This window comes from Scyliorhinus torazame, chromosome 2 (genome assembly GCF_047496885.1).
Source record: "Scyliorhinus torazame isolate Kashiwa2021f chromosome 2, sScyTor2.1, whole genome shotgun sequence".
Classification (NCBI taxonomy): Eukaryota; Metazoa; Chordata; class Chondrichthyes; order Carcharhiniformes; family Scyliorhinidae; genus Scyliorhinus; species Scyliorhinus torazame.
Genome location: NC_092708.1, coordinates 139,108,116 through 139,135,669, shown reverse-complemented (window position 1 = coordinate 139,135,669; position 27,554 = coordinate 139,108,116). Strand labels below are relative to the sequence as shown.

At 43.9% G+C, this 27,554-nt stretch overlaps 1 protein-coding gene across 9 annotated transcripts in view; it reads left to right on the top strand.

Moving 5' to 3' along the window:
* nckap1 (NCK-associated protein 1) overlaps positions 1–27,554 on the top strand; it is a 351,428-nt gene that overhangs the window by 79,654 nt on the left and 244,220 nt on the right. For 5 of the 9 annotated variants that reach the window (XM_072477663.1, XM_072477668.1, XM_072477682.1 and 2 more), the window contains exons 2-3: positions 539–556; positions 1,347–1,457. In XM_072477663.1, coding sequence (XP_072333764.1) covers positions 539–556; positions 1,347–1,457 — 129 coding nt within the window. The remainder of the gene's footprint in view (positions 1–538; positions 557–1,346; positions 1,458–27,554) is intronic. The other 4 variants (XM_072477677.1, XM_072477672.1, XM_072477691.1 and 1 more) reach the window with 1 other exon arrangement.

Sequence of the window (27,554 nt, the reverse complement as noted above, 5' to 3'; positions counted from 1 at the left end):
AGCTGTTTGAAAAATGTTGTGCACGCTATAATCGTAAAATGACGTAAAATTCTGCAGGTTAGTTCGAGAATGTTGCTAGTTTTATTATTGCATCCATATTAGACACGGTTCAGCATTTCAAAAGGCCTGTAAATTATTTTACTGTTTATCCTGAACAATTTAAAATTTCTGTGTCCAGATTGTCTTCAATTTCATGTAATGCCTTCATAATGCTATAAGTTTTTCAGACTTCCTCAGATGTCTTTCATGTTGCCTTTTGAAGTGATTTTACATGCACATTCTTGTTTGGCAGTATTTCTTCTGCAGTAAAAATAAAGGACAAGTTTTTCAGGGTGCTTCTTGAAGTTTTACATGGGCAGACAATGGTTTGATCTCTCACTGATTCTTTGATTTTCTTGAATCTGTGTAGTTTTTCTATTTACACATTTATCATTAGGCTTTTAAAGTATTGTTCCCTAAACTTTGTGCAGACGCATGTCAGATGTTGGAAACTTGTGTTTTACATATGTTCTCTTTTTCTGTTCCAATGCTTCCACAGCAAGGACAAGTTTGGAAGGTTTGCAAAGCTTTTCACCTTCCCTCTGCTATCAGACCAGTCTCATCACCCATGACTTCTCTTTATAATTCACAATACGTAGGACATTGGATGAGCTATAAAAATCAATGAGTAGAAAGCTAGATCAAATTAACTGTTATGATTCTTGTTTTCTACCTGCAGACTTGGTTACATGCTGTATTCTGCTTTCCTCCTTGTTTTCACATTTTGCTTCTAAACTCCCTTAGGAATTCCACTGAATCCTTTTATTTTGAAACTGCACCCAAGACTTAAAAGGAAAAATAGTCTAATAAAAGTTCTTCTGATCTCAGATTATTTTCTGTTCCAAGAAAACTTTTGGTGATTACAGAGCAAAATCTAGAGGTTTGCACTGCTTTAAAATGCTGCCCCCATTAGCTTTAGGTTTGATTTTGTGCATGCAAAGCAGATATAAAGCAGTGTGACAACAGTACTCGTCATAATGTTTGAAGTTTGCAATTTGCAAGTTTTGTATAATAATTTAGTCCCTACCTTAGCACTGCTTAGATTAAAATATGCACTTTTCTTTTGAAGAGTGAACCATTTCACTCTGTTATACTGCTGTGTTCTGTAATACCTCTGTAGCACATCTCTCGTTCTCTACTTCCCATTGCATACTCCAGTTGTGATGATTCCTTGCACTTGCCTATTCATTCTGTCACCTGAAAGCACTATTAGAAATCCTTAGTTCACTGGTTGACAACTGGTTGTAACAATGAATGGAAAACTCTCCAAGACATTGTAATGTCTTTCTTTTTCATCTTTGTTGCAGGCATGTGGGGATCCAAAGGCAAAACCATCATACTTAATTGACAAAAACTTGGAATCTGCTGTCAAATACATCGTCAAAAAGTTTCCGGTTGTTGATACCCGCAACAACAGTGTAAGTACTGAACAGCATATCGTTTGTCTCTTCTTTGAAAACTTCCTGAAAATTGCTATAGCCATGAACATCGAATTGATGTATTTGAATAATTGTGCTTCAATATATATTTAAATTTGTAGTTTAATAAAGAAGATAGTTATTACTGCATTTAATAGTTCATGATTGCATTGAGTAATGCTAAATGCATGACTTCTGGTGATGAATTGACGAAGTGCATTATATTGTGTACTGTGACTTCAGTTTCTGTACTCTGTTTAAATTTATCATGTTTACCATTTAAGAATTCATAATGTTCAGTTTGAATTTTGGAATGAAAACAAAGTGGTGGAAATATTCAGGCCTGGCAATATCTGTGGAGAAAGAAACAAGAGTTAACATTTCAAATTGAATATAACTTAGTTCGAGCTCTAAAAGAAGAGCATATTCGACTCAAAACGTTAACTCTGTTTCTTTCCCTATAGATGCTGCAGTCTTGCGCTGACTATTTCTAGTATCGTAGTATTTTGCTTTTATTTTAGAAGTTTCGTTATAAAAGATTATCCCACCCATGCCAGACTTGAATATTTATCCTTCTCACTTGTTAATCTTGTAAGGAGCTGCATTCAGAGGTTCAAATAGATCAAAGCATTTGGTTCATATCTGTAAACCAATGTGGAATCATTTCAGGCCGAGAACTACAATTTCACCTTCAGGGCAGTGGATTGGATGGTTGTATGATGATTATTACTTCTCTAGGTGGTATATTGTTCATCAGGAATCTTATCATCTCCACCTTGTATACCGCCAGTGTTTTCTTATGTTATATTCAAAAGTTAAAATCAGAAGGCTTCCATTTTATAAATTTCCTTTGCCAAACTCAGGACATCCCAAAGTGCTTTACAGCTGATGAAGTGTAATTACTGTTGTCATCAAGGAAAGTAAAGGGTAATTAGTATTGGTAATGGACAGAAAGCTTTAGAAATTAATGGGTCACTTTTTGGTTGTCTGACTATAACTAGCGGGGAACCGCAACGCTGTTTACAATCTACAAATAATGATTCAAGTGAGGGGACAGAGGTAAGTTTGCTGATAATACAAAGCAATTTGGGTATATAAGCTGAGAGGAAAGGTTAGAGGCTGTAAAGCGATTATAGACATGGCCCAGGAGTGGAGGGTGCAGACAGTGCCAACCACTGGGGACTGGGATTAGGCGGATCCCAGGCACCGTGTTTCAAAACTGTATCAATTGGTACTGTCAGGTTGAAGGTTCTGACTTGTTTAAAAAATATATAGCGGACAGCTTTGCAGTTCCGAATTCCTTTTGAAAAGCCTGCCAGAAAACAATGACGCTGCTGAGTCAGCAACAGCAGTGCAGTAACTGTTGTGAAAGTGCTCTCTGAAGATCTGCTGGAAAAATGGAAGTCCCTGTAATTGTTTGAATTAATTGGATACTTGGGGGTGGGTGGGCTGGTGGGGCAAGAGGTTGAGTGAGGTGGTGGGCAGGGGTGGGGGGGGAGTTGATGTGGCTAGGGTGAGAGGTTGAGTGAGGGTTGGGTGTGCCGACGTACAGTGGGGTAAGGGTGGTTGGGAGGGTAACTTTTAAGGTTTAGTAACACAAATTGAAACACTGTTCACTTCTCAATTTTCTTTTGAATTTAAGCCAGTATAAAAATAGCTATGTAATTTTTTATTATGCCCTTAAATAGACAGAATTCTGATGGTATGCTGTGTTGATTGTCACGTGATGTCCCTTTAAGAAAGGTTTTTGTCTTATCACATGGCTTCAGTGATGTCATTGTGTTGGTGGAGCTGGGCTGTGGCTGTGTGAGCTTTTTGGTTTCACTTTCAGTTTGACTGCTGTGGACTATAGACAGGAGAAAGTAGTGTATTGGCCTGTCTCTCTATTTTCATTTTAAATATCTATTCCAGAAGTAAACGGGTTGTGACTACCGGTTTTGGTAACTTAAAAGATATATTCAGGGAAAGGCAGCCATATTCAAGTGAGAATGCAGAGTGCTGGACCATGCCCTTGAATAGGGGTTTTTGGTTTATGTAATTTTGCTTTTGAATTGGAACAGTTAGGGGGGAATTCATTAAGTGGTATACATAAATTACTGCAGCTGGGTGGTGTATTTATGTTTGTAATTGATAAAAATTCTTGCTGTGTGTTTATATGAATGTTCACTAAGTCCTTAGAATAAAGCTTGTTTTGATTAAAGTGTCTAGGAAGACTGATGAACCACACCTGAAAGGAAGGTTCTTGTGCCCATAATAATAATAACATCCTCGCCAAATTCAATATAAAGATTGTAAGTCAGGTGGACTTCATAATATACTTTGGAGTTTCTCAACCCTGGCCCATAACATGATGTATCAGAGGCTTGAGAATCGTGAACCTCGTCAAAAAGAAATGTAAGAAAATAAAAAAGGTCGTGCAAACAGGGTTTGACTCATTTTGCCCATTTTCTTACTCATGCCAAGTCTCGGAAATAAATCCCTATTTAGCACGAGGAGATTGGTTAAATAAATGTTTTAAAAATCTTTGCTCCATCATGGGTTCACCTCAGTCTGTCAATTACTGCACAATTTGCAGGACAGTTTCTGCAAGAAGAGCCAAGATGGATAGGCACATGAATAGAAGGGGCATAGAAGGATACAGGTAGTTGGTCTAGATAGGACACGTGATTGCCGCAGGCTTGGAGGCCGAAGGGCCTGTTCCTGTGCTGTACTGTTCTTTGTTCTTTGTTCTAATCCAGTTCTTGAGTTGAGGCTGTGCTTAATTTATATCTTTTCACTCCTTTACAAAAAATTCAGAACAATTCAATCGACATTTATTCTTAGAAATCTAATTGACAAATCCTGGAATTAGTGCCATTAACAGAAAAGGTGCAGATGATGTTTATGGCGTCTTGTGGGTTAGTGACAGAGATGTTGGACAAGTTAGGTTATATTAGCTACAGAGTTGAACTGTTTTGTCGTTGTAGTGATTTATTTTGTTCTTTTTAATTATATATTTAGAGTGTCCATTTATTATTTTTGCAATTGAGGAGCAATTTAGCTTTGCCAATCCACCTATCCTGCACATCTTTTTCGGTTGTGGGGGTGGGACCCACGCAGACACAGGAAGAATGTGCAAACTCCACATGGACAGTGACCCAGCGCCGAGATCGAATCAAGGTCCTTGGCGCTGTGAAGCAGCAGTGCTAAGCACTGCGACACTGTGCCGCCCCTAGCGATTTCATTTGTAATATCAGTTACAAATGTGAGAAAAAGCTTTATCACATAAGCAGTTCGTGTCTGGAACACATTGCCTGGAAGTGATTGTTTTTATTCAAATAATATGCAAGGATATGGGGAAAATGCAAATGAATGGCACGAAGTAATGATGCTTATTTAGAGAGCTAGTGCAGACATAGAAACATAGACAAGTTACAGCACAGAAGGAGGCGATTCGGCCCATCTTGTCCATGCCAGCCCAAGGACCCCCAAATGCCCTTTCTAATCCCATCTACTTGCACTTGATCCATAGCTTACAGCACTGACGGTGCAAATCCAGGTACTTTTTAAAATAGTTTAGGGTCTTTGCCTCCACCACCAACTTGGATAGTGAATTCCAGACTCCCACTACCCTCTGTGTAAAAAAGACTTGCCTCGCACATCTGTCCTAAACCTTTCTCCAAGCATTTTAAACCTTTGTCCCCGAGTACTTGAATCTCCTAACCTAGGATGGAGCATCTGATTATCCGCTCTGTCCATGCCACTCATAATCTTGTAGATAGCACAGTGGTTAGCACCGTTGCTTCATAGCTCCAGGATCCCAGGTTCAATTTCTGGCTTGGGTCACTGTCTGTGCGGAGTCTTCACGTTCTCTCTGTGTTTGCGTGGGTTTCCTCTGGGTGCTCTGGTTTCCTCCCACAGTCCAAAGATATGCAGGTTAGGTGGATTGGCTATGCTAAATTGCCCTTAGTGTCCAAAAAGATTGTGTTAGGTGGGGTTCTGGGGATAGGTTGGAGGTGTGTGGATAGGATGGAGGTGTGGACTTAGGTAAGGTGCTCTTTCCAAGGGCCGGTGCAGACTCGATGGGCCAAAAGGCCTCCTGCACTGTAAATTCTATGATTCTATGACTTTGATCAGGTTGCCTCTCAAGCTCTGTCGTTCCAGTGAGAACAGACCGTGAATTCTCCTCATAGCTAATGCCCTCCGTACCAGGCAACATCCTAGTAAACTGCTTCTGCACCCTCTCCAAAGCATCCATATCCTTCTGGTAGCGTGGCGTCCAGAACTGTACACAATATTTCAAATGAGGCCTAACCAAGGTCCTGTACAACTGCAACATGACTTGCCAATTTTTATATTCAATGCCCCGACCAATGAAGACCAGCATGCCATATGACTTCTTGACCACCTTATCCACATACGATGCCACTTTCAGTGATCGGTGGACATGCACACCCAGATCTCTGTCTGTCGGTACTCGCAAGAGTTCTACCATTCATTGTGTAATTCATACATGCATTAGACCTTCCAAAGTTCATTACCTCACACTTGTCGAGATTAAACTCCATCTATCATTTCTCCACCCAGACTCCAACCAGTTTATATCCTGCTGTATCCTCTGACAATCCTCTTCACTATCCGTAACTCCACCAATTTTTGTGTTGTCTGCGAACTTACTAATCAGATCGGCCACATTTTCTTCCAAATCATTTATATACACCATGAACAACAAAGGCCCCAGAACTGATCCCTGTGGAACGCAGCTAGTCACCGCCTTCCATTCAGAAAAAGCACCCTTCTACTGTTACCCTCTGTCTTCTGTGCCCAAGCCAGTTCTGTATCCAACTTGCCAGCTCTCCTCTGATCCCATGTGACTTTACCTATTGTCTTGGTCTACCATGAGGTACCTTGTCAAGGGCTTTACTGAAGTCCATGTATACAACATCTACTGCCTTTCCCTCACCAATAGATCTCAACAAGGAACCCTAAGTATTGCATGACTACAAAAGGCTGCTTGTAACTGTGTTTAGGTTGCAGACCAATACATTTTAGATTCCATAACAAATGTTGAGTATCTAATTTCTGCAGATCAAGCCTGCACCCTTTCATTAATAAAAACAAAAGTGATAGATTTTAAGCAGGTGAAATGGGGGAGGGTGGGAAAGAAAAAAAGGGAAGACAGAAAACCAAAATGACAAGAGTTTGAGGTACACGGCCAAAGCTATTGGTAATGGGTCAAGAAAAGAAGCAGATGTCCGTAGAGGACGTGTAAATGGCAGAATTATGAACAGTGCCGTTCATAACACCAAAATCGAGAGAGACCAGTGTGAGGCTGAAATGTGCAAAGAATGGGAAGCAAATTGGGGACAGAGATTACAGTCTGAAGTAGTTGAAATGTTGAGGCTGGAAAGCTGTAAAATCCCTCAGTGAAAGATGAGGCACTGTACGCCAAACATCCATTTAGCTTCAGTGAAACATTTTAGTAAGCAGAGGACCGGACGTTGGGGTTGAGAGCAAGGTGCAGAATTAAGATTACAGGTGACCAGAAGCCCAGGGTCATGCTTTTTGAGGTCGGAATGAAGGTGATCTTCAAAACAGCCACCCAATTTGGTCACCCCAATGCAGAGCAGACCTAATTGTCAGAAGCAAATACAGTATACTAAATTGAAAGAAGTACATGCAAACCGCTATTGCACCTGGCAAATGTTGCTCATCTTTGCTTGGATTAAAAAGATGTTATTTGAAACGGTGGGATTGCTGGAGATTATTGAGTGAATTGTGTATCACTGAAGGAATGGCTCCTTTGGAATGCTGAAAGAGGAGGAGAGGGGAAAATTTCTTTGGTATTAACATCATGTTGAAGGTGGCAAGAAATGGAGGATTCCATTGAGTATGGAAACTGGTGGGGTGGAAAGTGAGGACATGAGACCCCTATTGTTGTTTCGGGGAAGAAGTAAGAGCAGAATCATAGACTTTTACAATGCAGAAGGAGGCCATTCGGCCCATCGAGTCTGCATCGGCCCTTGTAAAGAGCACCCTACTTAAGCCCAGGTTTCCACCATATCCCCGTAACCCAGCAACCTGACCTAGCCTTTTAGACACTAAGGGGCAATTTAGCGTGGCCAATCCACCTCACCTGCGCATCTTTGGACAGTGGGAGGAACCCGGAGGAATCACACGCAGACACCGAGAGAACGTACAAACTCTACACAGTCACCCGAGGCCGAAGTTGAACATAGGACCTTGGAGCTGTGAGGCAGCAGTGCTAATCACTGTGCTGCCGTCATCCCAGAAGTGTGGGAAATGTTAGGGACACAATCATGGATTTTGTCAACCATGGTTAGGGGGAAACCTTGGATTTAAGGAAAGAAGACATATCAGGAGCAATGGTATGGATGTTGCATCATGTGAGAAGATGCAATGGAGAAGTAAGTGGCAGAGAGTATCTGGAGAATCACGAGTGTAGGTGGGAAGAGACTGGACAAGTAGAGAAAAGAAAAGTTCAATGAAGTAAGAAGAGGCTGAAATGTTAGATCCACCAGGGCAGTCCTGTTTGTCTATTCTGGGAAAGAGTTTGGGGATTATGAGATTGGCGGCTGTGGAGGGATGTTATGGGCCAGGGTTTAGAAAACTCCAAAGTATATCATGGAGTTCACCTGACCTACACTGTTTATTAATTTTGGTTACGGGGAGCACAAGGGCCTACCTATTCAACAGAGGCCTTAAACTCTTTTAGTCAAAAACAAGCTTTATTCTACGAATTCAGTTAACATTTTTATAAACACACACACTAAGCATTTTTATCAACTACAAACATAAATACCCCACACAGCTACAGTACTCTATGTATAACTTTTAATAAATTCCCCCTTTAAACTGTTCCAATTTAGTAACAAGATCCCATAAACTAGAAACCCCTTTTCAAAGGTGTGGCCCAGCACACAGCAGTCAAGACCGGGTACATACTCTTGTTTCCTTTTCAAAAAAGCACGTTTGAATTCCTTCCAGAAAGCAGTTATTTCTTTTCAAGTTATCACGTAATCTGGATACCTCTATTAAAACGCAGAGAGAGAGAGCGAGAGAGAGAGACAAGACTTCTCTGTCTGAATCCAGCAGCCAAATGTTAAAACGAAAGCCAAGCTCAGAGCCACACAATGACGATATTGAGTTCTTCCTGCCCTCGGTCTGGTCTCAGTTAAAGGCTGAGTCAGATTTATAGGTATTCCTTTCTTTTAGTTCAAACAGCTTACAAGCTAGACTCACTCTGATAACCCAGGACCAACACTGTTCTTGAGATCCCCAGAGAAAGTGAGTGGAAACAAAGCACATAACATCTTCTACACATGAACTTAGAATCAAGTTTCACACATGACCAAATAAGGCAAGATGGCAAATGCATGATTCTCATAGGTCTTTCTCATACATTCCTTGACCTGGCCATATAAGCTGACCCTGGAGGAGGAGAGGGGAAAATCTTTCACCCAGCATCCTCTGCAGCATCCTCGGCACAAAGAACCAGTCCTAATGGCTGCCTACCCCCCTTCTTCTCTTGAATCCCACTGGCAGGCTGCACATTAAGATTTTACTCCTAACTTGGCCTCACTACCTATGATGCTTTTCTGTTCATTTCCTCAGCAACAGCCCCAAACAAAGCAAAAGTAAAACTCAGAGCCACAGCCCAGCTCCACCCACACAATGACATCACTGAAGCCATGTGACGAGATAAAAGATTTCTTAAAGGGACACTGCCATACAGGAAAGGAAGCTCTACAGAAGAGATGATATCACTGATGGTCCTGTAATCAATGACTTGATGTTCGGTGATGGAGATATAGTTTGCAGGAGGTAGAAAGGAGCGTTGGGGAATCAATATTTGACCGTTGCAAGGTAGAAGACTATTTCCAGACCAGAACAGACCCCCCACTTAGCATGTTTGATGACAATGTTAGGGTTGGACCTGAGAGAACCGAGTGCTGCCAGTTCAGAGGGAAACTGATTACAGTGAATAGGGAGGGATTGAAACGGCTGATGTCAAGTCAGCAGTTCTCGATGAGAAGGCAAGGGGCCAGAGAGATGGGTTCAGGTTGAGGGAAAATAATGAGGACAGTTAAAAGGGTCTTTTGCATCAGAGGAAAACTCCTGGCCAAAGCGTCCTTTGTGATTGTCCTGGGTTATGAGTATTATATTGATTTAAGAAAGGTGAGGGTGAGATTACTTTTACTTTGACTTTGGGCTACATGACCTGAGGATGCCAAATAGTGAAACTGCTTGGAGGGCCGAAGGGCCTGTTCCTGTGCGACACTTTTCTTTGTTCTTTGTATTGAAATTAATCTACACAAATTGTATGAAATGATCAGTGGCCAAAAAGAGACCAGCTAGCCTTGCAGATGGTGCAATGAAAAGTCATGAGACTGACCCTTAATGCAAAAATGTTGAGCCATGAGGAACGTGCAGAAAAACTTGGGCTTCATTGCCTTGAAAGAAGGATAATTCAGGGAAGCGTGTACAGTCTCTAATAAAATCCAGGTTTTGTCTGTCTGGACTGTTTTGATTTGTTAGTTCAAGGGGAGCAATGTTGGTGGGTCAGCTTGTGGACAGTGTCTGGCACCATCATGGGGTGCAAAGAGAACTGGAATGGCTGCCAGCAATTGGTGTGACACTGTTTCCAAGCAAAATGTGAGTTTTTCTGAGTGAGAGAGAAGCGGTGCGGATTCTCCCTGACCATTCTGAAGGTCAGTTGTTCTTTTAAAATAATCTTTATCATTTTAGAGTACCCAATTAATTTTCTCCAATTAAGGGCAATTTAGTGTGGCCAATCCACCTACCCTGCACATTTTTTGGGTTGTGTGGGCAAAACCCACGCTAACACGGGGAGAATGTACAAACTCCACACGGACAGTGATCCAGAGCCGGGATCAAACCTGGGACCTCGGTGCCGTGAGGCAGCAGTGCTAACCACTGCACCACCATGCTTAGTTTAAAAACAAAGTTGGGACAGAAATCAGTGCTAAGTGCCGGAATTCATCCCTTGATCTGACCTCCCTCTCAGTAGCTGGGAGATAAATATGAATGAGCGTTCAGCAACTGTCCTGGCTCGGTCAGCAGTCAAGATTGCAACAGGCCTTTCCTTTCTCCTCCAAATGTAAGTTTATTGAATTATTTCTCTACTGTAAGCTATTTTCTATACTGTTCATTATGATTGTTGTTAAAACTTAATAAACAGAAAAAGAAAATAAAGGATTGCGGCAGGACTGACCCAGGAAGGTGCACCCTCCTCCGTGCTTTAAGGATTGAAGGAGAGATTCTGTTTGTGTGACAATCTGTGCTGTCTTGTGTTCATTTCCGGCAGGTCCACATGGAAATGTGGTGGGATGGGGATGGTATGAGCGATGACATGAGAAGAATGGAATGTTGTGAGATGTTGATGGCATGAAAAGGACTGGTTCTTCCTTAACTGAAGTATTGTGCCTAATTCTGGACACTGCACTTGAGAAGGATGTGAGTGCTTTAAATAGAGAAACTGTTGGCAGAAGGGTTGACAACTAGAGGATCCTGATCCAAGGTGATTGGTTCTTTCACCAATGATGGCTTAGCAGTCTTTTTTTTTAATGCAGGGAGAAGTTCGGATCAGGAATACATTGCCTGAGAATATGCTGGATGCAAATTCAAATATGACTTTCAAAAGGGAATTGGATGACACCTGGGCAGAAACAATTTTCAGGGCAACAGGTGAAGAGTAGGAGGAGCTGAAATACCCTTGCAGAGAGCCAACATGGGCACAATGGCCGAATGGCATCCTTTTGTGTTGTAATCATTCTAGGATGAGATGGCATGGGGAGAATGCGATACAGGTGTCATGGGCGGGAAGAGATAGTAGGTAAGGGTGGCATGGGAGGGATGGATAAGATGGTGGAATTGGCTAAATGTAAAATTTTGTTTGTGTGCTAAAAATGCAGTTTCACCCGATTTGAATGCAAAAGCTTTTGAAAAGCTGTTGGATGAATTGAAAGAACATTAAAACCTTTGAAAGAACCACGAGAAATCTTGTAATTATAGAAATAAAGTAAAATTGCCATAGGCCCAGATGACCATAGGCAGATTTCCCTTTGAGGGGGACAGCTGGCTGACGTTGAATTAACCCAAGGATCACCAAACCTCAGGTGAGAAGCATGCTTGCGAAGGTGGGGCCTTCATAAATAGCCTCAGCCGGTACAGGAGTTGAACCCACACTGTTAACCTTGCTCTGCATCATAAACTAGTTGTTCAGCCAACTGAGCTAAACCGTACTTGCTAAAAGAAGTATTGTTGCAATAAAGGTACTAATTTGACTGCAAATGTTTAGGTGGTCTCTGTTTTGTAAAGAAGCCATAATTGAGGGAATGGATATTTGTGGGTTCTAGTTTCTAATATTTCACAACTTGAGAGTGCACTATTTGGTGGATACCAAATGATACTGTTTGAAGAAGAGCAAGCATTTTCCAGATGGACACTCATCTGGCAATCCGTACCATTTGAAAGAGATGAACTGGCCATTTTTATCAGTTTGTGAGACCTTGCTGTGTGAATGTTGCTTCCAGGGGTAGCAATTGTTGCCCATCCCTAATAACTCTCAACTGAGCTACCGTCTTGATTCATTGCAGTCCAAATGTAGGTTCAGCCACAATATTTCTCAGAAGAGAGTTCCAGATCTTTGACCAGCAACAATGAATAATCCAAAACTACGGACCATGAACACCATATAATTAATAAGAAAGCCAATTGGGAATGAGAAATTTCTTTAATCCAAAAGGTTAGAATGAACTTATTACCACAAAGTGGTGGAGGAAAATAGCTTGCATGTTTTCAAAAGGAAACCTAGTGAGTGCATGAGGAAAGGAATAGAAAAATATGCAGAAAGGCTTTGAGGTGTATATAATTGGAGGAGACTTGTATGAACACCAATATGGGCAAATAACCTGTTGCTGTATTAGAATCACAGAATCCTTACAGAGCAGAAGGAGGCCATTCAGCCCATTGAGTCTGTACTGACCCTCTGAAAGGGTACTCCACCCAAACCACTCGCCCAACCTAGCCCAATAACCCCTTAACCTAACCTGCACATCTTTTTCAGACTCTCGGGGGCAATTTAGCATGGCTAATCCACCTAACCTGCACAACTTTGGACTGTTGGAATAAACCAGAGCACCCGGAGGAAACCCATGCAGACACTGGGAGAATGTGCAGACTCCACAAAGGCTGTGACCCAAGGCTGTAATTGAACCCAGGTCCCTGGTGCTGTGAGGCATCAGTGCTAATCACTGTGCCACCGTACTTTTATTCGGATATATATTGCATTGGGTGAAGCGGAGTGTTGGTGGTTAATATACTGAGGAAGACTGCAACAAATAAATCAATAGGGGTCACTCAATATCACAAGGAGTGGGTGATGCAGTTAGGCTAAACAATCAGAGGGGAATCTATGGATGACAAAGGCCAAAACTGGATATGAGACCATTTATTGTAATGCAGAACAAGACCAGCAGCGCGGGTTCAATTCCCGTACCGGCCTCCCCAGTGCCGGAATGTGGCGACTAGGGGCTTTTCGCAGTAACTTCATTGAAGCTTACTTGTGACAATAAGCGATGATTATTATTATTATTATTATTATTATTATTATTATTATTATTATTATTATTATTATGTACTGACTGTTGACACATTGTACCCTGCCTCAGAACAGAGGCTGGCTTCATGCAAGATTTCACAAGACACAGACAGAGGCTGCTGAAGGGCAGTCGTTTTCATACAGCTGGGAGCATTGTCAGCTTGGTAGCTGCAGATATTGTCTGCACAGTGGTGAGGAGCAATTGTTAGCTCAATGAAGCTGAAGAGGCTGTCGATTAGCTCCGTGGAGCTGGGACTTCTGGAAAAGTCTGTAGTAAGCCATGGTGTCTGCTCAGTACAGCTAGATATCCAGGATTTGGTAGGTGATTAGAAGCTGGGGTGCTGCTTGGCCAACCCAGTGAGTTGCAGTCTTGGGTGAAAAGATTGAATAGAGGGGGATATTGGAGAATTCCAAGTTAGTCTTGTTGCACTCAGTGGAGGGTGTTAAATAAGAGGCTGGCTGAAGCTACTTTCAAACCGAAATCAGTGGCCAGATCTCCAAAGGAGAGAAGCTGAGGTATCTCGTGAGATAGGTAATGTTTGAAGGATTTTGAAGAATTGCAGTGATCACTGGCATCTGGATTGGCTGCTGTGAGAATTTGAGGTTGTATCAGCTATTTGGTAATAACCACAGTTTGCCTGTTCATGTTTACCTTGTGTTAATTCTGGGTGCTGGAGTATAAGTTGGATTGTATTGCCTGTTGGTTTTGTTGACTTGTGTACAATAAAATGTCTTAGTTTGTTTAAAAACCGTGGAATTCAGTGGTTTTATTCTGAATAAGCAACTGGAATTTTTGATTTTATCCACTTCACTGCAAGTTTATTATAACAAGGGAGATGGAAATAGAGCGTTATGCTGATAGTTTAAGGAAGGACTGGAGACCGCTCGCGAACAGAGGCATAGAATGGTTGGGCCACATGACCCATTTCTATGCTCTTTATGTTCCCTAGTAGGTCAGGTGATCAAAAGGTAGGTCAGAGATAGATTTTTTCGAGTGTCTAAATGTTGGAAAGAGAGTTTTAGGAAAGGAATTCTGGAACTTGTGGCCAAGGCATCTGAAGACATGGCCGCCAATAATGGAGCCATTAAAATTAGGGATGTCCAACAGACCAGAATTAGATGAATGCAAATATCTCAGGGTTGTGGGACTGGAAGAGATTCCAGAGATCAAGAGGGGTGTGCCATAGGGGATTTGGGGGGGAGGGGGAAATGAAGAGATTTCAAAATCAAGACTTTGTTTAGAAGTTTCTGTAGGTCAGCAAGCTCGTGGGTGATGAGGAATTGTGAATATGGATGCAGGCAGCAAAGATTTGGATAACCGGAACTTTATGGAGGGTAAAATGTGGTGATTGGCCAGGAGTGTGTTGGAATAGTCAAGTCTGGAGGTAACATAGGCATGGATGACGAATTCTGCAGCTGTTGACCTGAGACAAGGTTGAAGTAGACAGGGTTGAAGCATGGCAAGGTTACAGAAGTCGAAATTGACTACCTTTGTGATGATGTGGTCAGAAGCTTAACCTGGATTCGGATCTAACATGCAAATTGCGAATACTTTGGCTTATCCTCAATTCGTAAGGAGGGAAGGAGTCTACGACTACAGGTAACAGAGTTCGTAGAGGCCAAGGATAATTGCTTCAGTCTTCCCAATATTTAAATGGAAATCTTTTGCTCCTTCAGTACTAGCTGTTGGACAAAAAGTCTGATAACAAAGAACAAAGAAATGTACAGCATAGGAACAGGCCCTTCGGCCCTCCAAGCCCGTGCCGACCATGCTGCCCGACTAAACTACAATCTTCTACACTTCCTGGGTCCGTATCCCTCTATTCCCATCCTATTCATGTATTTGTCAAGATGCCCCTTAAATGTCACTATCGTCCCTGCTTCCACCACCTCCTCCGGTAGCGAGTTCCAGGCACCCACTACCCTCTGCGTAAAAAAACTTGCCTCGTACATCTACTCTAAACCTTGCCCCTCTCACCTTAAACCTATGCCCCCTAGTAATTGACCCCTCTACCCTGGGGAAAAGCCTCTGACTATCCACTCTGTCTATGCCCCTCATAATTTTGTATACCTCTATCAGGTCTCCCCTCACCCTCCTTTGTTCCAGTGAGAACAAACCGAGTTTATTCAACCGCTCCTCATAGCTAATGCCCTCCATACCAGGCAACATTCTGGTAAATCTCTTCTGCACCCTCTCTAAAGCCTCCACATCCTTCTGGTAGTGTGGCGACCAGAATTGAACACTATACTCCAAGTGTGGCCTAACTAAGGTCCTATACAGCTGCAACATGACTTGCCAATTCTTATACTCAATGCCCCGGCCAATGAAGGCAAGCATGCCGTATGCCTTCTTGACTACCTTCTCCACCTGTGTTGCCCCTTTCAATGACCTGTGGACCTGTACTCCTAGATCTCTTTGACTTTCAATACTCTCGAGGGTTCTACCATTCACTGTATATTCCCTATCTGCATTAGACCTTCCAAAATGCATTACCTCACATTTGTCCGGATTAAACTCCATCTGCCATCTCTCCGCCCAAGTCTCCAAACAATCTAAATCCTGCTGTATCCTCCGACAGTCCTCATCGCTATCCGCAATTCCACCAACCTTTGTGTCGTCTGCAAACTTACTAATCAGACCAGTTACATTTTCCTCCAAATCATTTATATATACTACAAAGAGCAACGGTCCCAGCACTGATCCCTGTGGAACACCACTGGTCACAGCCCTCCAATTAGAAAAGCATCCTTCCATTGCTACTCTCTGCCTTCTATGGCCTAGCCAGTTCTGTATCCACCTTACCAGCTCACCCCTGATCCCGTGTGACTTCACCTTTTGTACTAGTCTACCATGAGGGACCTTGTCAAAGGCCTTACTGAAGTCCATATAGACAACATCCACTGCCCTACCTGCATCAATCATCTTAGTGACCTCCTCGAAAAACTCTATCAAGTTAGTGAGACACGACCTCCCCTTCACAAAACTATGCTGCCTCTCACTAATACGTCTATTTGCTTCCAAATGGGAGTAGATCCTGTCTCGAAGAATTCTCTCCAGTAATTTCCCTACCACTGAAGTAAGGCACACCGGCCTGTAGTTCCCGGGATTATCCTTGCTACCCTTCTTAAACAGAGGAACAACATTGGCTATTCTCCAGTCCTCCGGGACATCCCCTGAAGACAGCGAGGATCCAAAGATTTCTGTCAAGGCCTCAGCAATTTCCTCTCCAGCCTCCTTCAGTATTCTGGGGTAGATCCCATCAGGCCCTGGGGACTTAACTACCTTAATATTTTTTAAGACACCCAACACCTCGTCTTTTTGGATCTCAATGTGACCCAGGCTATCTACACACCCTTCTCCAGACTCAACATCTACCAATTTCTTCTCTTTGGTGAATACTGATGCAAAGTATTCATTTAGTACCACGCCCATTTCCTCTGGCTCCATACATAGATTCCCTTGCCTATCCTTCAGTGGGCCAACCCTTTCCCTGGCTACCCTCTTGCTTTTTATGTACGTGTAAAAAGCCTTGGGATTTTCCTTAACCCTATTTGCCAATGACTTTTCGTGACCCCTTCTAGCCCTCCTGACTCCTTGCTTAAGTTCCTTCCTACTTTCCTTATATTCCACGCAGGCTTCGTCTGTTCCCAGCCTTTTAGCCCTGACAAATGCCTCCTTTTTCTTTTTGACGAGGCCTACAATATCTCTTGTCATCCAAGGTTCCCGAAAATTGCCGTATTTATCCTTCTTCCTCACAGGAACATGCCGGTCCTGAATTCCTTTCAACTGCCACTTGAAAGCCTCCCACATGTCAGATGTTGATTTGCCCTCAAACATCCGCCCCCAATCTATGTTCTTCAGTTCCCGCCTAATATTGTTATAATTAGCCTTTCCCCAATTTAGCACATTCATCCTAGGACCACTCTTATCCTTGTCCACCAGTACTTTAAAACTTACTGAATTGTGGTCACTGTTACCGAAATGCTCCCCTACTGAAACATCTACCACCTGGCCGGGCTCATTCCACAATACCAGGTCCAGTACCGCCCCTTCCCTAGTTGGACTGTCTACATATTGTTTTAAGAAGCCCTCCTGGATGCTCCTTACAAACTCCGCCCCGTCTAAGCCCCTGGCACTAAGTGAGTCCCAGTCAATATTGGGGAAGTTGAAGTCTCCCATCACCACAACCCTGTTGTTTTTACTCTTTTCCAAAATCTGTCTACCTATCTGCTCCTCTATCTCCCGCTGGCTGTTGGGAGGCCTGTAGTATACCCCCAACATTGTGACTGCACCCTTCTTATTCCTGATCTCTACCCATATAGCCTCACTGCCCTCTGAGGTGTCCTCCCGCAGTACAGCTGTGATATTCTCCCGAACCAGTAGCGCAACTCCGCCTCCCCTTTTACATCCCCCTCTATCCCGCCTGAAACATCTAAATCCTGGAACGTTTAGCTGCCAATCCTGCCCTTCCCTCAACCAGGTCTCTGTAATGGCAACAACATCATAGTTCCAAGTACTAATCCAAGCTCTAAGTTCATCTGCCTTACCCGTGATACGTCTTGCATTAAACTGTCAATTTTAATTAAGCAACAAAGAAGGAGTTGAGAGAGTTGGTGATGAGGTAGAGCTGAGTCTCATCAGCATCCGTGTACACATCAAAACTGTACTTTTGAATTATGTCACTTGTGTGGCAGTTTGTAGATGAGAGATAGGAAGAGCGGAGCACAGATCATTGGGAAACACTGGAGCTAATTGTGCAGGAGTGGAGAGATAAACTATTGCAGGTGATGAGAATTGAACCAGGTGACAGACTGGATGACAGTGGCGAGATGTTGGAGAAGGATGATGGGAAAATTACCATGAACAATATCAGCGAAGAGGGCAGCATGGTGGCGCAGTGGTTAGCACTGCTGCCTCACGGCGGCAAAGACTTGGTTTAGATCCCGGCCCCGGGTCACTGTCTGTGTGCAATTTGCACATTCTTCCTGTGTCTGCGAATGTCTCATCCCCACAACCCAAAAGATGTGGAGGGTAGGTAGATTGGCCACGCTGGCTTGTCCTTAATGGGAAAAAAAAGAAAAAAACAAACCCAAAAAAACAATCAGCAACTTGGAGACCAGGAAGGGACGGGAAAGTTGGGAGGTCAGCTGTTTGGTGAAGAGAGCAGGAGGGTGGGCCTCGTTGGACTGAGGAGAGAAACTAGAGAAAGATACAAGCACAAGGAAAGTAGAGAGGAAATTTGACTGGTGGGCTAATCAGTAGCTTCAGAAATGTTGAAGTGACTGCAAGATCAATGGCTAGACAGTTGGGATTTTGAAAATGCCATTTATTGTGAATTGGGAATATGAATTGGGGAGATAGCTTTTGTTATGTGAATTGGGCAGATAGCTTTTGTTGGAGGTAGGTACAAAAAGATGGGGGGTGGGCATGGGAACTAATCGAAGGAAGTGATCCAAGATGGCTCAATGTGAGTGACGCATTGGGACGAGCAAGACTATGTGAAATGGCAAGTCGGCCGGATGTCTTTGAATATGGGTTGGGAAGTTCACGTGAGGGGAGAGATTTGGGCGTCAGTAAATTCTGAGGGAGGAGTTGAGATGGAGGCTGTAATCACCATGGATGAGAAGTTGTTTGCTGAGGGAGAAAATGGTAAAGATATCTATGAGAAAATATTTATCGTACTTTGGAGGGTGACATAAAATGAGATGAGTGGTGAAAGAAGGCGGGATGCTCAAAAGATGAAATGTCAGAAGAGTAATAGGTCAGGCAAAGTATGATTTGATGGCAAGTGATACATTGCCACCGTGATAGTCTTGAAAGGACAAGAGATGCAAGACTTCATTAAGGAGAAAGATGTCATCACCTTTTAATCAAGTTTCCATTAAGGCCATGATGTTGATACAGTGAAGTACAGTAAATTCATGGATGCAAGGGTCTTGTTCATAATGAAGGGAGATGCTTAGAAGGGTGCTGAGAGCAGAGGCCACATGGTCAGCAGTAGGAGGAATGAGTTGGACAGAAAGAGGATTGGTAAGATTAGAGCCCTTCTGGCACACCGGACAGAGATGAGCAATTGGCATTGCTGCTCATAATGAGCCTGCAATGAGTGCCTCGATGGGTCCTTTGAAGGATGCTGAGAGGGGCACAGAGGGAAGCTTAGCTGAGGGAGACTAGCCTGCAAAAGCAGAAGGAGAGGATCAAGGTTTTGTGCTGAATGGTTCACAGATGGGAAGGGGTGTATGTGGAGAGGTGTCACGATAGAAGAGGACTCTAGAAGGGGTGAAGAGAAAAGTTAAAAGAGCAAAAGCGAAAAGAGAGCAATGGGCTTGAGACCAGAGCGGAAGCCAAAATGTGGTTGGGGGTGGTGCGGTGGGGGGGGGAAGAGAGAGACAGAGAGATGGGTGTCCACGTTAAATCGGGCACGATTTCATAACTAACTAACTGTTAATAAATTTTCAAATCAATCATTTGTATTTCTTCTAAGACTCATTTGTTCCATTTATCTACCACTAACTTGTTTAAGACTTGGCTAACTTTGTTCTTTCCTCAAAATCAGCTTTTTTTTATCACTTACATTTGCTTTCTCATTTATTTTATTAAAAAAGGATAGTAGCAGAGAATCATACAATCCCGACGGTGCAGAAGGAAGATATTCGGCCCATCGGGTCTGCACCTACCCTCCAAAAGAGCACTCTACCGAAGTCCATACCGCCCCCATCCTATCCCTGAAACTCACCTAACTGTTGGACACTAAGGGGCAATTTAGCATGGCCAATCCACTTAACCTGCACATCTTTGGACTGTGGGAGGAAATTGGAGCACCCGGAGGAAACCCACGCAGACACGGAGAGAATGTGCAAACGCCCCACGGTCACCCAAGGTCGGAATCAAACTTGGGTCCCTGGTGTTGTGAGGCACTGTGCCACCGTGCTGACCCGGACTACTGCAAACCATTTGGGGGTGAAATTTTTGACATCTATTGGCACCCAGCATACAAAATAAATGGTGCAGCTCATACAATATTCCAAATTTCTATAATAACATGTGAGTGAAAGGTTGCAGGTATACAAATAACTTATTTAATAGACTGCGGAATTTTACCAGCACAGGAGCTGAATTTCTGATAGTTGGGTTATGGAGGGTGCACTAAAAGAAATGGAAATTTCTGATCAGGTGTTCACTGTTAGACAAAAGCAGTTCAAGTCGTGCCAGTCTTGGATGTACTTCATATCTGGGTACTTAATGAAAGGGCCAGTGCAATAGGTCACATACATGCTGCTGGCTTTGAGAAGCATGAGAAACTAGAATAATACCAAAGGATTGGATGGCAGCTAACACCAATCTTTAAACAGGTGAAATAAAAAAATGGCCAAAGAAACTACAGGCAAGACACCTCATACATGTTCACAGAAAGGTGGAATTAAAAATGTGTAGGTAGTTATGAGTATTTCAAAGTCTTGGCACTCCTGAGCTACTGGAACTACTGACTCTGTTTTCTTCATCTAGCTCTCTCCCCCCCCCCCCCCACGCCATGCATCTTCCCCACCTGCCTACATATACATCTGTGGATGTACTTGTACTTGTGCGAAGCTTTTAGCAAAGTTGCAAATAATCTCCTGTGTGACTGTAGCCATTGTAAACTATCCCTCCTTGTCCTTCTCAACCTGACTATGACCTTTGGCACAGTTGACCTCATCATTCTCCTCCACTTCATTCAAGCTAGGTGTGGTTGGATCCACTTGGTTCCATTCTTGTCTATCCAGTCATAGCTAGTGAATCACATACACTGGTTCTTTTTCCGCACCCACACCGTTACGTCTGGTGTTCCCCTCCGAACTATCTTTGCCCCCACCTCCATTTAATCTACATGCTATCCCTCATCGACATAATCCAGAAATTCAGCATCAGCTGATTCTACCCAGCTCTACCTTGCCACTACCTCTCATGACTCCTCCCACAAACTTAATTTTCCAGCTGCTTGTCTGGCACTCCATAATGGTCGAGCAGAAACTTCCTCCAGCTAAATATCTGGAAGACTGAAGCAATTGTCTTCTGTCCAGCCACAGTCTCCATTTTCTAGCGACTGACTCCAACCCTCTCCCTGACAATTGTTTTAGACTAAACCAGACTGTTAGCAACTCTGGTGTCATATTTGACCCTGAGATGAGCTTCTGATCACACATCAGCGCTGCCACTAAGACTGTCTATTTCCATCTCGATAACATTGCCCAGCTGAAATCCTCATGCATTCCTTTGTTACTTCCAGAATTGACCATTTCAATGCATTCCTGTTGCCCTTCTATGTTCTATCCTCCTCAAACTTGTTAATTCAAAACTTTGCTTATGTGCTAATCTGTTCACCCATCACCACTCCTGGTTTGGCAATGCTTTGATTTTCAAATTCTTGTCTTCATTTTCAAATTCCTCCATGGCTCCATCCCTCCCTATTTCCGCAGGATCTTCCAGCTTTATCACCCTCTAGATTGTCTACACTTCCAGCTCTGGCATCTTGAACATGTCCAATTTTAATTATTTCACTTCTGGCAGCTTTCCCTTTAGTTGCCAATAACTTTGAGCTCTAAAATTCCCGACCCAATGTCTTGACTGCTCTTTCCATAAAATCTCTTTTGACCAAGTGTTTGGCCTTAATATGTTTCTGTGGCTTTGTATTACATTTTGTTTGATAACGCTCCCATTAAAATGTCCTTTGGATGCGGCTTCAGAAAAACAAATGTGAGTTTGTTGTTTGTGTATCTGATGAAATACAACAAGTGATGGTGAGGACCTGACTTTTTTGAGTAAAGAGGTAGTGGAGGAGAAAAAACCCCTGTATAGTTCCTCCTGCCTCTTCCCTAACCTGAACCTTAAGGTAAACCCATTCTTTTCTCACTTCAGTGCCACACCCAGTCCCAAATGACCATCTGTTCTCAGTCCGTCCCCCTCCTCCCCTTCATTTAGTTCTCGCTCCTATGCCTTTTGTCCTTTCATATTGGCTTCTTGCCTTTCCCTAGCTGATGCTTTTTAAAAAAAAAAAACATGCCCTGCTCCTGTAACGGAAAACTGGCAGTATTAATTAATTTCCCCGATGTTTCAAGCCGCAGCAACCTATGCCAATACTAATAACTCTTCCCCCTCTTATTCTTGCATCCTAATACCACTAGTCCAGTGCTTTCTAGACCAGCCTTGAACAATACTACACTTCAGCAAAACCTGCACTGCTTTTGTAACTGAGGAAGTCCTCCCCAACGACCAAAATGAATAACTATCCACTCCTTGCACAGTTCTTATATCCCACAGTAATCTGTAACAACATTAAATATATTAATGTGCTAACTCTCTCACTCCTACCTATCCCTTAGCTACCTTCCATTTGGAAGTACCATCCTCCACTTCAGAAAAATAACAATTATCCCAAATAATTGCATACTTACGGTAATTGATAATATGATTTTTGAGAAGTGTAAAAGCTGTAATAAATAATCAAAATTGGCAACATTTCACCCATAATCTTTGGAATAAATGTGATTTGAATTTTCCCACTTCAGTGCCATACCATGTCCCAAACAACCATCAGTTTTTATTCCTTCCTCCTCATCCCCTTCATCACTTCACCACAAAGTACAAGAATATAAACAACATATATATCACAGGCTGTCACAGCATCGACGACCATAATCCTCATAATCACCATTCCTTATTTACAATGATGTACATAATTACATAGAGAATATTTTATTTACATTAATCATGACTGGAAGAGTCATGTCCAACCGTTGATTTTAGAATTAGATTTATTGTCACGTGTACCGAGGTACAGTGAAAAGTATTGTCCTGCGTACAGTCCAGACAGATTGCTCCCTGCATGAAAAAAAAGGACATACAATAAATACACAATGTAAATAAATAGACATAGACTTCGGGTGAAGCATACGAAGTATAGTGGTACAACTGTAGAGAAAATGTGGAGAGAGATCAGTTCAGTCCATAAGAGGGTCATTCAGGAGTTTGGTAACAGCAGAAAGAAGTTGTTCTTTAACCTCTTAGTGTGTGTTCTCAGACTTTTGTATTTTCTGCCCAGTGGAAGAGAACAAAGAACAAAGAAAAGTACAGCGCAGGAACAGGCCCTTCGGCTCTACAAGCCTGTGCTGAACATGCTGCCCGTCTAAACTAAAATCTTCTACACGTCCGGGGTCCATATCCCTCTGTTTCCATCCTATTCATGTATTTGTCAAGGTGCCCCTTAAACTTCACTATTGTCCCTGCTTCCACCACCTCCTCCGGCAGCGAGTTCCAGGCACCCACTACCCTCTGTGTTTTATTTTTAAAAACTTGCCTCATACATCTCCTCTGAACCTTGCCCCTCGCACCTTAAACCTATATCCCCAAGTAATTGACCCCTCTACCCTGGAAAAAAGTATCTGACAATCCACTCTGTCTATGCCCCTCATAATTTTGTAGACCTCCATCAGGTCACCCCTCAACCTCCATCGTTCCAGTGAGAACAAACCGAGTTGATTCAACCTCTCCTCATAGCTAATGCCCTCCATACCAGGCAACATCCTGGTAAATCTCTTCTGCACCCTCTCTAAAGCCTCCACATCCTTCTGGTAGTGTGGCGACCAGAATTGAACACTATACTCCCAAGTGTGGCCTAACTTAAGGTCCGATACAGCTGCAACATGACTTGCCAATTTTTATATTCAATGCCCCGGCCAATGAAGGGAAGCATGCCGTATGCCTTCTTGACTACCTTCTCCACCTGTGTTGCCCCTTTCAGTGACCTGTGGACCTGTATACCTAGATCTCTCTGACTGTCAATACTCTTGAGGGTTCTACCATTCACTGTATGTTCCCTACCTGTATTGGACCTTCCAAAATGCATTATCTCACATTTGTCTGGATTAAACTCCATCTGCTAACTCTCCGCCCAAGTCTCCAAACGATCTAAATCCTGTTGTACCCTCTGACAGTCCTCATCACTATGTACAATTCCGCCAACCTTTGTGTCGTCTGCAAACTTACTAATCAGACCAGTAACCTTTTCCTCCAAATCATTTATATATGCTACGAACAGCAAAGGTCCCAGCACTGATCCCTGCGGAACACCACTAGTCCCAACCCTCCAATCAGAAAATCACCCTTCCATTGCTACTCTCGACCTTCTGTGACCTAGCCAGTTCTGTATCCATCTTGCCAGCTCACTTCTGATCCCATGTAACTTCACCTTTTGTACCAGCCTGCCATGAGGGACCTTGTCAAAGGCCTTACTGAAGTCTATATGGAGAACATCCACTGCCCTACCTGCATCAATCATCTTTGTGACCTCCTCGAAAAACTCTATCAAGTTAGTGAGACTCGACCGCCCCTTCACAAAACCGTGCTGCCTCTCGCTAATACGTCCACTTGCTTCCAAATGGGAGTAGATCTTGTCTCGAAGAATTCTCTCCAGTAATTTCCCTGCCACTGACATAAGGCTCACCGGCCTGTAGTTCCCTGGATTATCCTTGCTACCCTTCTTAAACAATGGAACAACATTGGCTATTCTCCAGTCCTCCGGGACATCACCTGAAGACAGTGAGGATCCAAAGATTTCTGTCAAGGCCTCAGCAATTTCCTCTCTTGCCTCCTTCAGTATTCAGGGGTAGATCACATCAGGCCCTGGGGACTTATCCACCGTAATATTTTTCAAGACGCCCAACACCTCGTCTTTTTGGATCTCAATGTGACCCAAGCTATCCCTACACCCTTCTTCAGACTCAACATCCACCAATTCCTTCTCTTTGGTGAATTCTGATGCAAAGTATTCATTTAGTACCTCTGGCTCCACACATAGATTCCCTCCCCTGTCCTTCAGTGGGCCAACCTTTCCCTGGCTACCCTCTTGCTTTTTATGTACATATAAAAAGCCTTGGGATTTTCCTGAACCCTATTTGTCAATGACTTTTCGTGACCCCTTTTAGCACTCCTGACTCTTTTGCTTAAGTTCCTTCCTACTTTCCTTCTATTCCACACAGGCTTCGTCTGTTCCCAGCCTTTTAGCCCTGACAAATGCTTCCTTTTTCTTTTTGACGAGGCCTACAATATCTCTCGTTATCCAAGGTTCCCGAAATTTGCCATATGTATCCTTCTTCCTCACAGGAACATGCCTGTCCTGAATTCCTTTCAACTGATATTTGAAAGCCTCCCACATATCAGATGTTGATTTATCCTCAAACGCCGCCCTCAATCTAGGTTCTTCAGTTCCCGCCTAATATTGTTATAATTAGCCTTCTCCCAATTAAGCACATTCACCCGAGGACCACTCTTATCCTTGTCCAGCAGCACTTTAAAACTTACTGAATTGTGGTCACTGTTCCCAAAATGCTCCCCTACTGAAACGTCTACCACCTGGCCGGGCTCATTCCCCAATACCAGGTCCAGTACGGCCTCTTCCCTAGTTGGACTATCTACATATTCCTCCTGGATGATCCTTACAAAACTCTGCCCGCCCAATCCCCTAGCACTAAGTGAGTCACAGTCAATTTTGGGGAAGTTAACGTCTCCCATCACAACAACCCTGTTGCTTTTACTCCTTTCCAAAATTTGTCTACCTATCTGCTCCTCTATCTCCCGCTGGCTGTTGGGAGGCCTGTAGTAAACCCCCAACATTGTGACTGCACCCTTCTTATTCCTGATCTCTACCCATATAGCCTCGCTGCCCTCTGAGGTGCCCTCCCGTAGTACCGCTGTGATATTCTCCCTAACCAGTAGCACAACTCCTCCACCCCTTTTACATACCCCTCTATCCCGCCTGAAACATCTGAATCCTGGAAGGTTGGAAGAGAGAATAGCCCATGTGGGAGGGGGTCTTTGAATTATGCTGCCCGCTTTCCCAAGGCAACAGGAGGCGTAGACAGAGTCAGTGGATGGGAGGCGGGTTTGTGTGATGGACTGAGCTGTGTTTCTCTAGATTCTTACAGTCTTGGGCCAAGCAGCTGCCATACCAGGCTGTGATGCAGCCAGATAGGCTGCTTTCGATTGCACATCTGTAAAAATTGGTAAGAGTCAATGTGGACATGCTGAATTTCCTTAGTTTCATGAGGAAATATAGGCGCTGTTGTGCTTTCTTGGTTGTAGCGTTGATGTGAGTAGAGCAGGACAGATTGTTGGTGATGTGCACATCTAGGAATTTGAAGCTGTCAACCCTCTGCCCGCTGTCACCGATCCAATTTTCCTGGCAATCGAGCTGCTGGCGATCTCATTCAGAGCGGCGAGAAGCTGAAAGGGAATCCGAAGAGGAGGCAGAGAGCAGAGCCTCACTCCATGCGGATGACCTGCTCCTCTACTTCTCGGACCTGCAAAGCGGCATGGAAGGGATCATGAAGCTCCGGAGAGAGTTTGGAGCCTTCCAAGGCTACAAGTTCAACCTCCGCAAGAGTGATGTCTTCTCCATGAACCCGAAAGGGGAAGGGCAGAGCTGGAGGGTCTAGCATTCAGACTAACCCAAAGCAAATTCCGCTATCTGGGGATCTAGTTTGCCCACGACTGGATATGATCCACAAGTGGACCTGGCCAGTCTGGCAAAGGAAGTGAAACAGGACCTATAGAGATGGAACATACTCCCGATCTCTCTAGCAGGGAGGGTGCAGACGATCAAGATGAATGTGCTGCCCAGGTTCCTCTGCCTGTTCAGATCCATACCGATCAACATCCCCACATATTCTGGGCATGCCCCAGACTTTCCGGGTTCTGGACAGCCGCCTTCGATAAAACATCCAAGGTTATGGGGATGAGGGTGGAACCATTCCCAAGAGTGACAGTCTTCAGGGTATCGGACCAGCCAGAGATGACGCCCATGCCTTTGCTTTCCTAATCGCCTGCTGAAGAATCCTGCTCGGCTGGTGATCAGCAGCACCAAAGCTGCAGATTAGCTGGCAGACCTGTCGGAATTTATCCACCTGAAGAAAATCAAATTCGCCACCCGAGGGTCAGAGGAGGGCTTCCACAAAACGTGGAGGCCATTTGCCTAATTGTTCCATGACCTGCTTGAAGCCAACAGCCAATAAAGCGGCGGGGGGGGGGGTCACAGAGGGGGGGTGGGCGGGGGGGGGGGGGCAGAGAGGGGGGGTGGGTGGGTGGGTGGGGGGGGGCGGGGAGGGGCAGAGAGGGGGGGTGGGGGGGGCAGAGAGGGGGGGTGGGGGGGGGAGGGGCGGGGGGGCAAGCACACGGGAGCCTACAAGGCAGCAAGGAACAGATGGGGGGGGGGGCAGGGAGAGAGGAGGGGGAGGTTCGGGAACAGCCGGAATTGACCATAGGGGGCCAAGAGCAAGGCCCTGAAAAACAAAACCCCAAAGAGACATCTAAAACAGGAAGGGGGGGCGGTGGGAGGGGAAGGAGCTACACACACGTAAATACCTACTGTAAAATATGTGATCCAATGAAGTATCCTAAAACAGCAAAGAAGGGACGGGGACGATGTTAATGGACAGCCGAT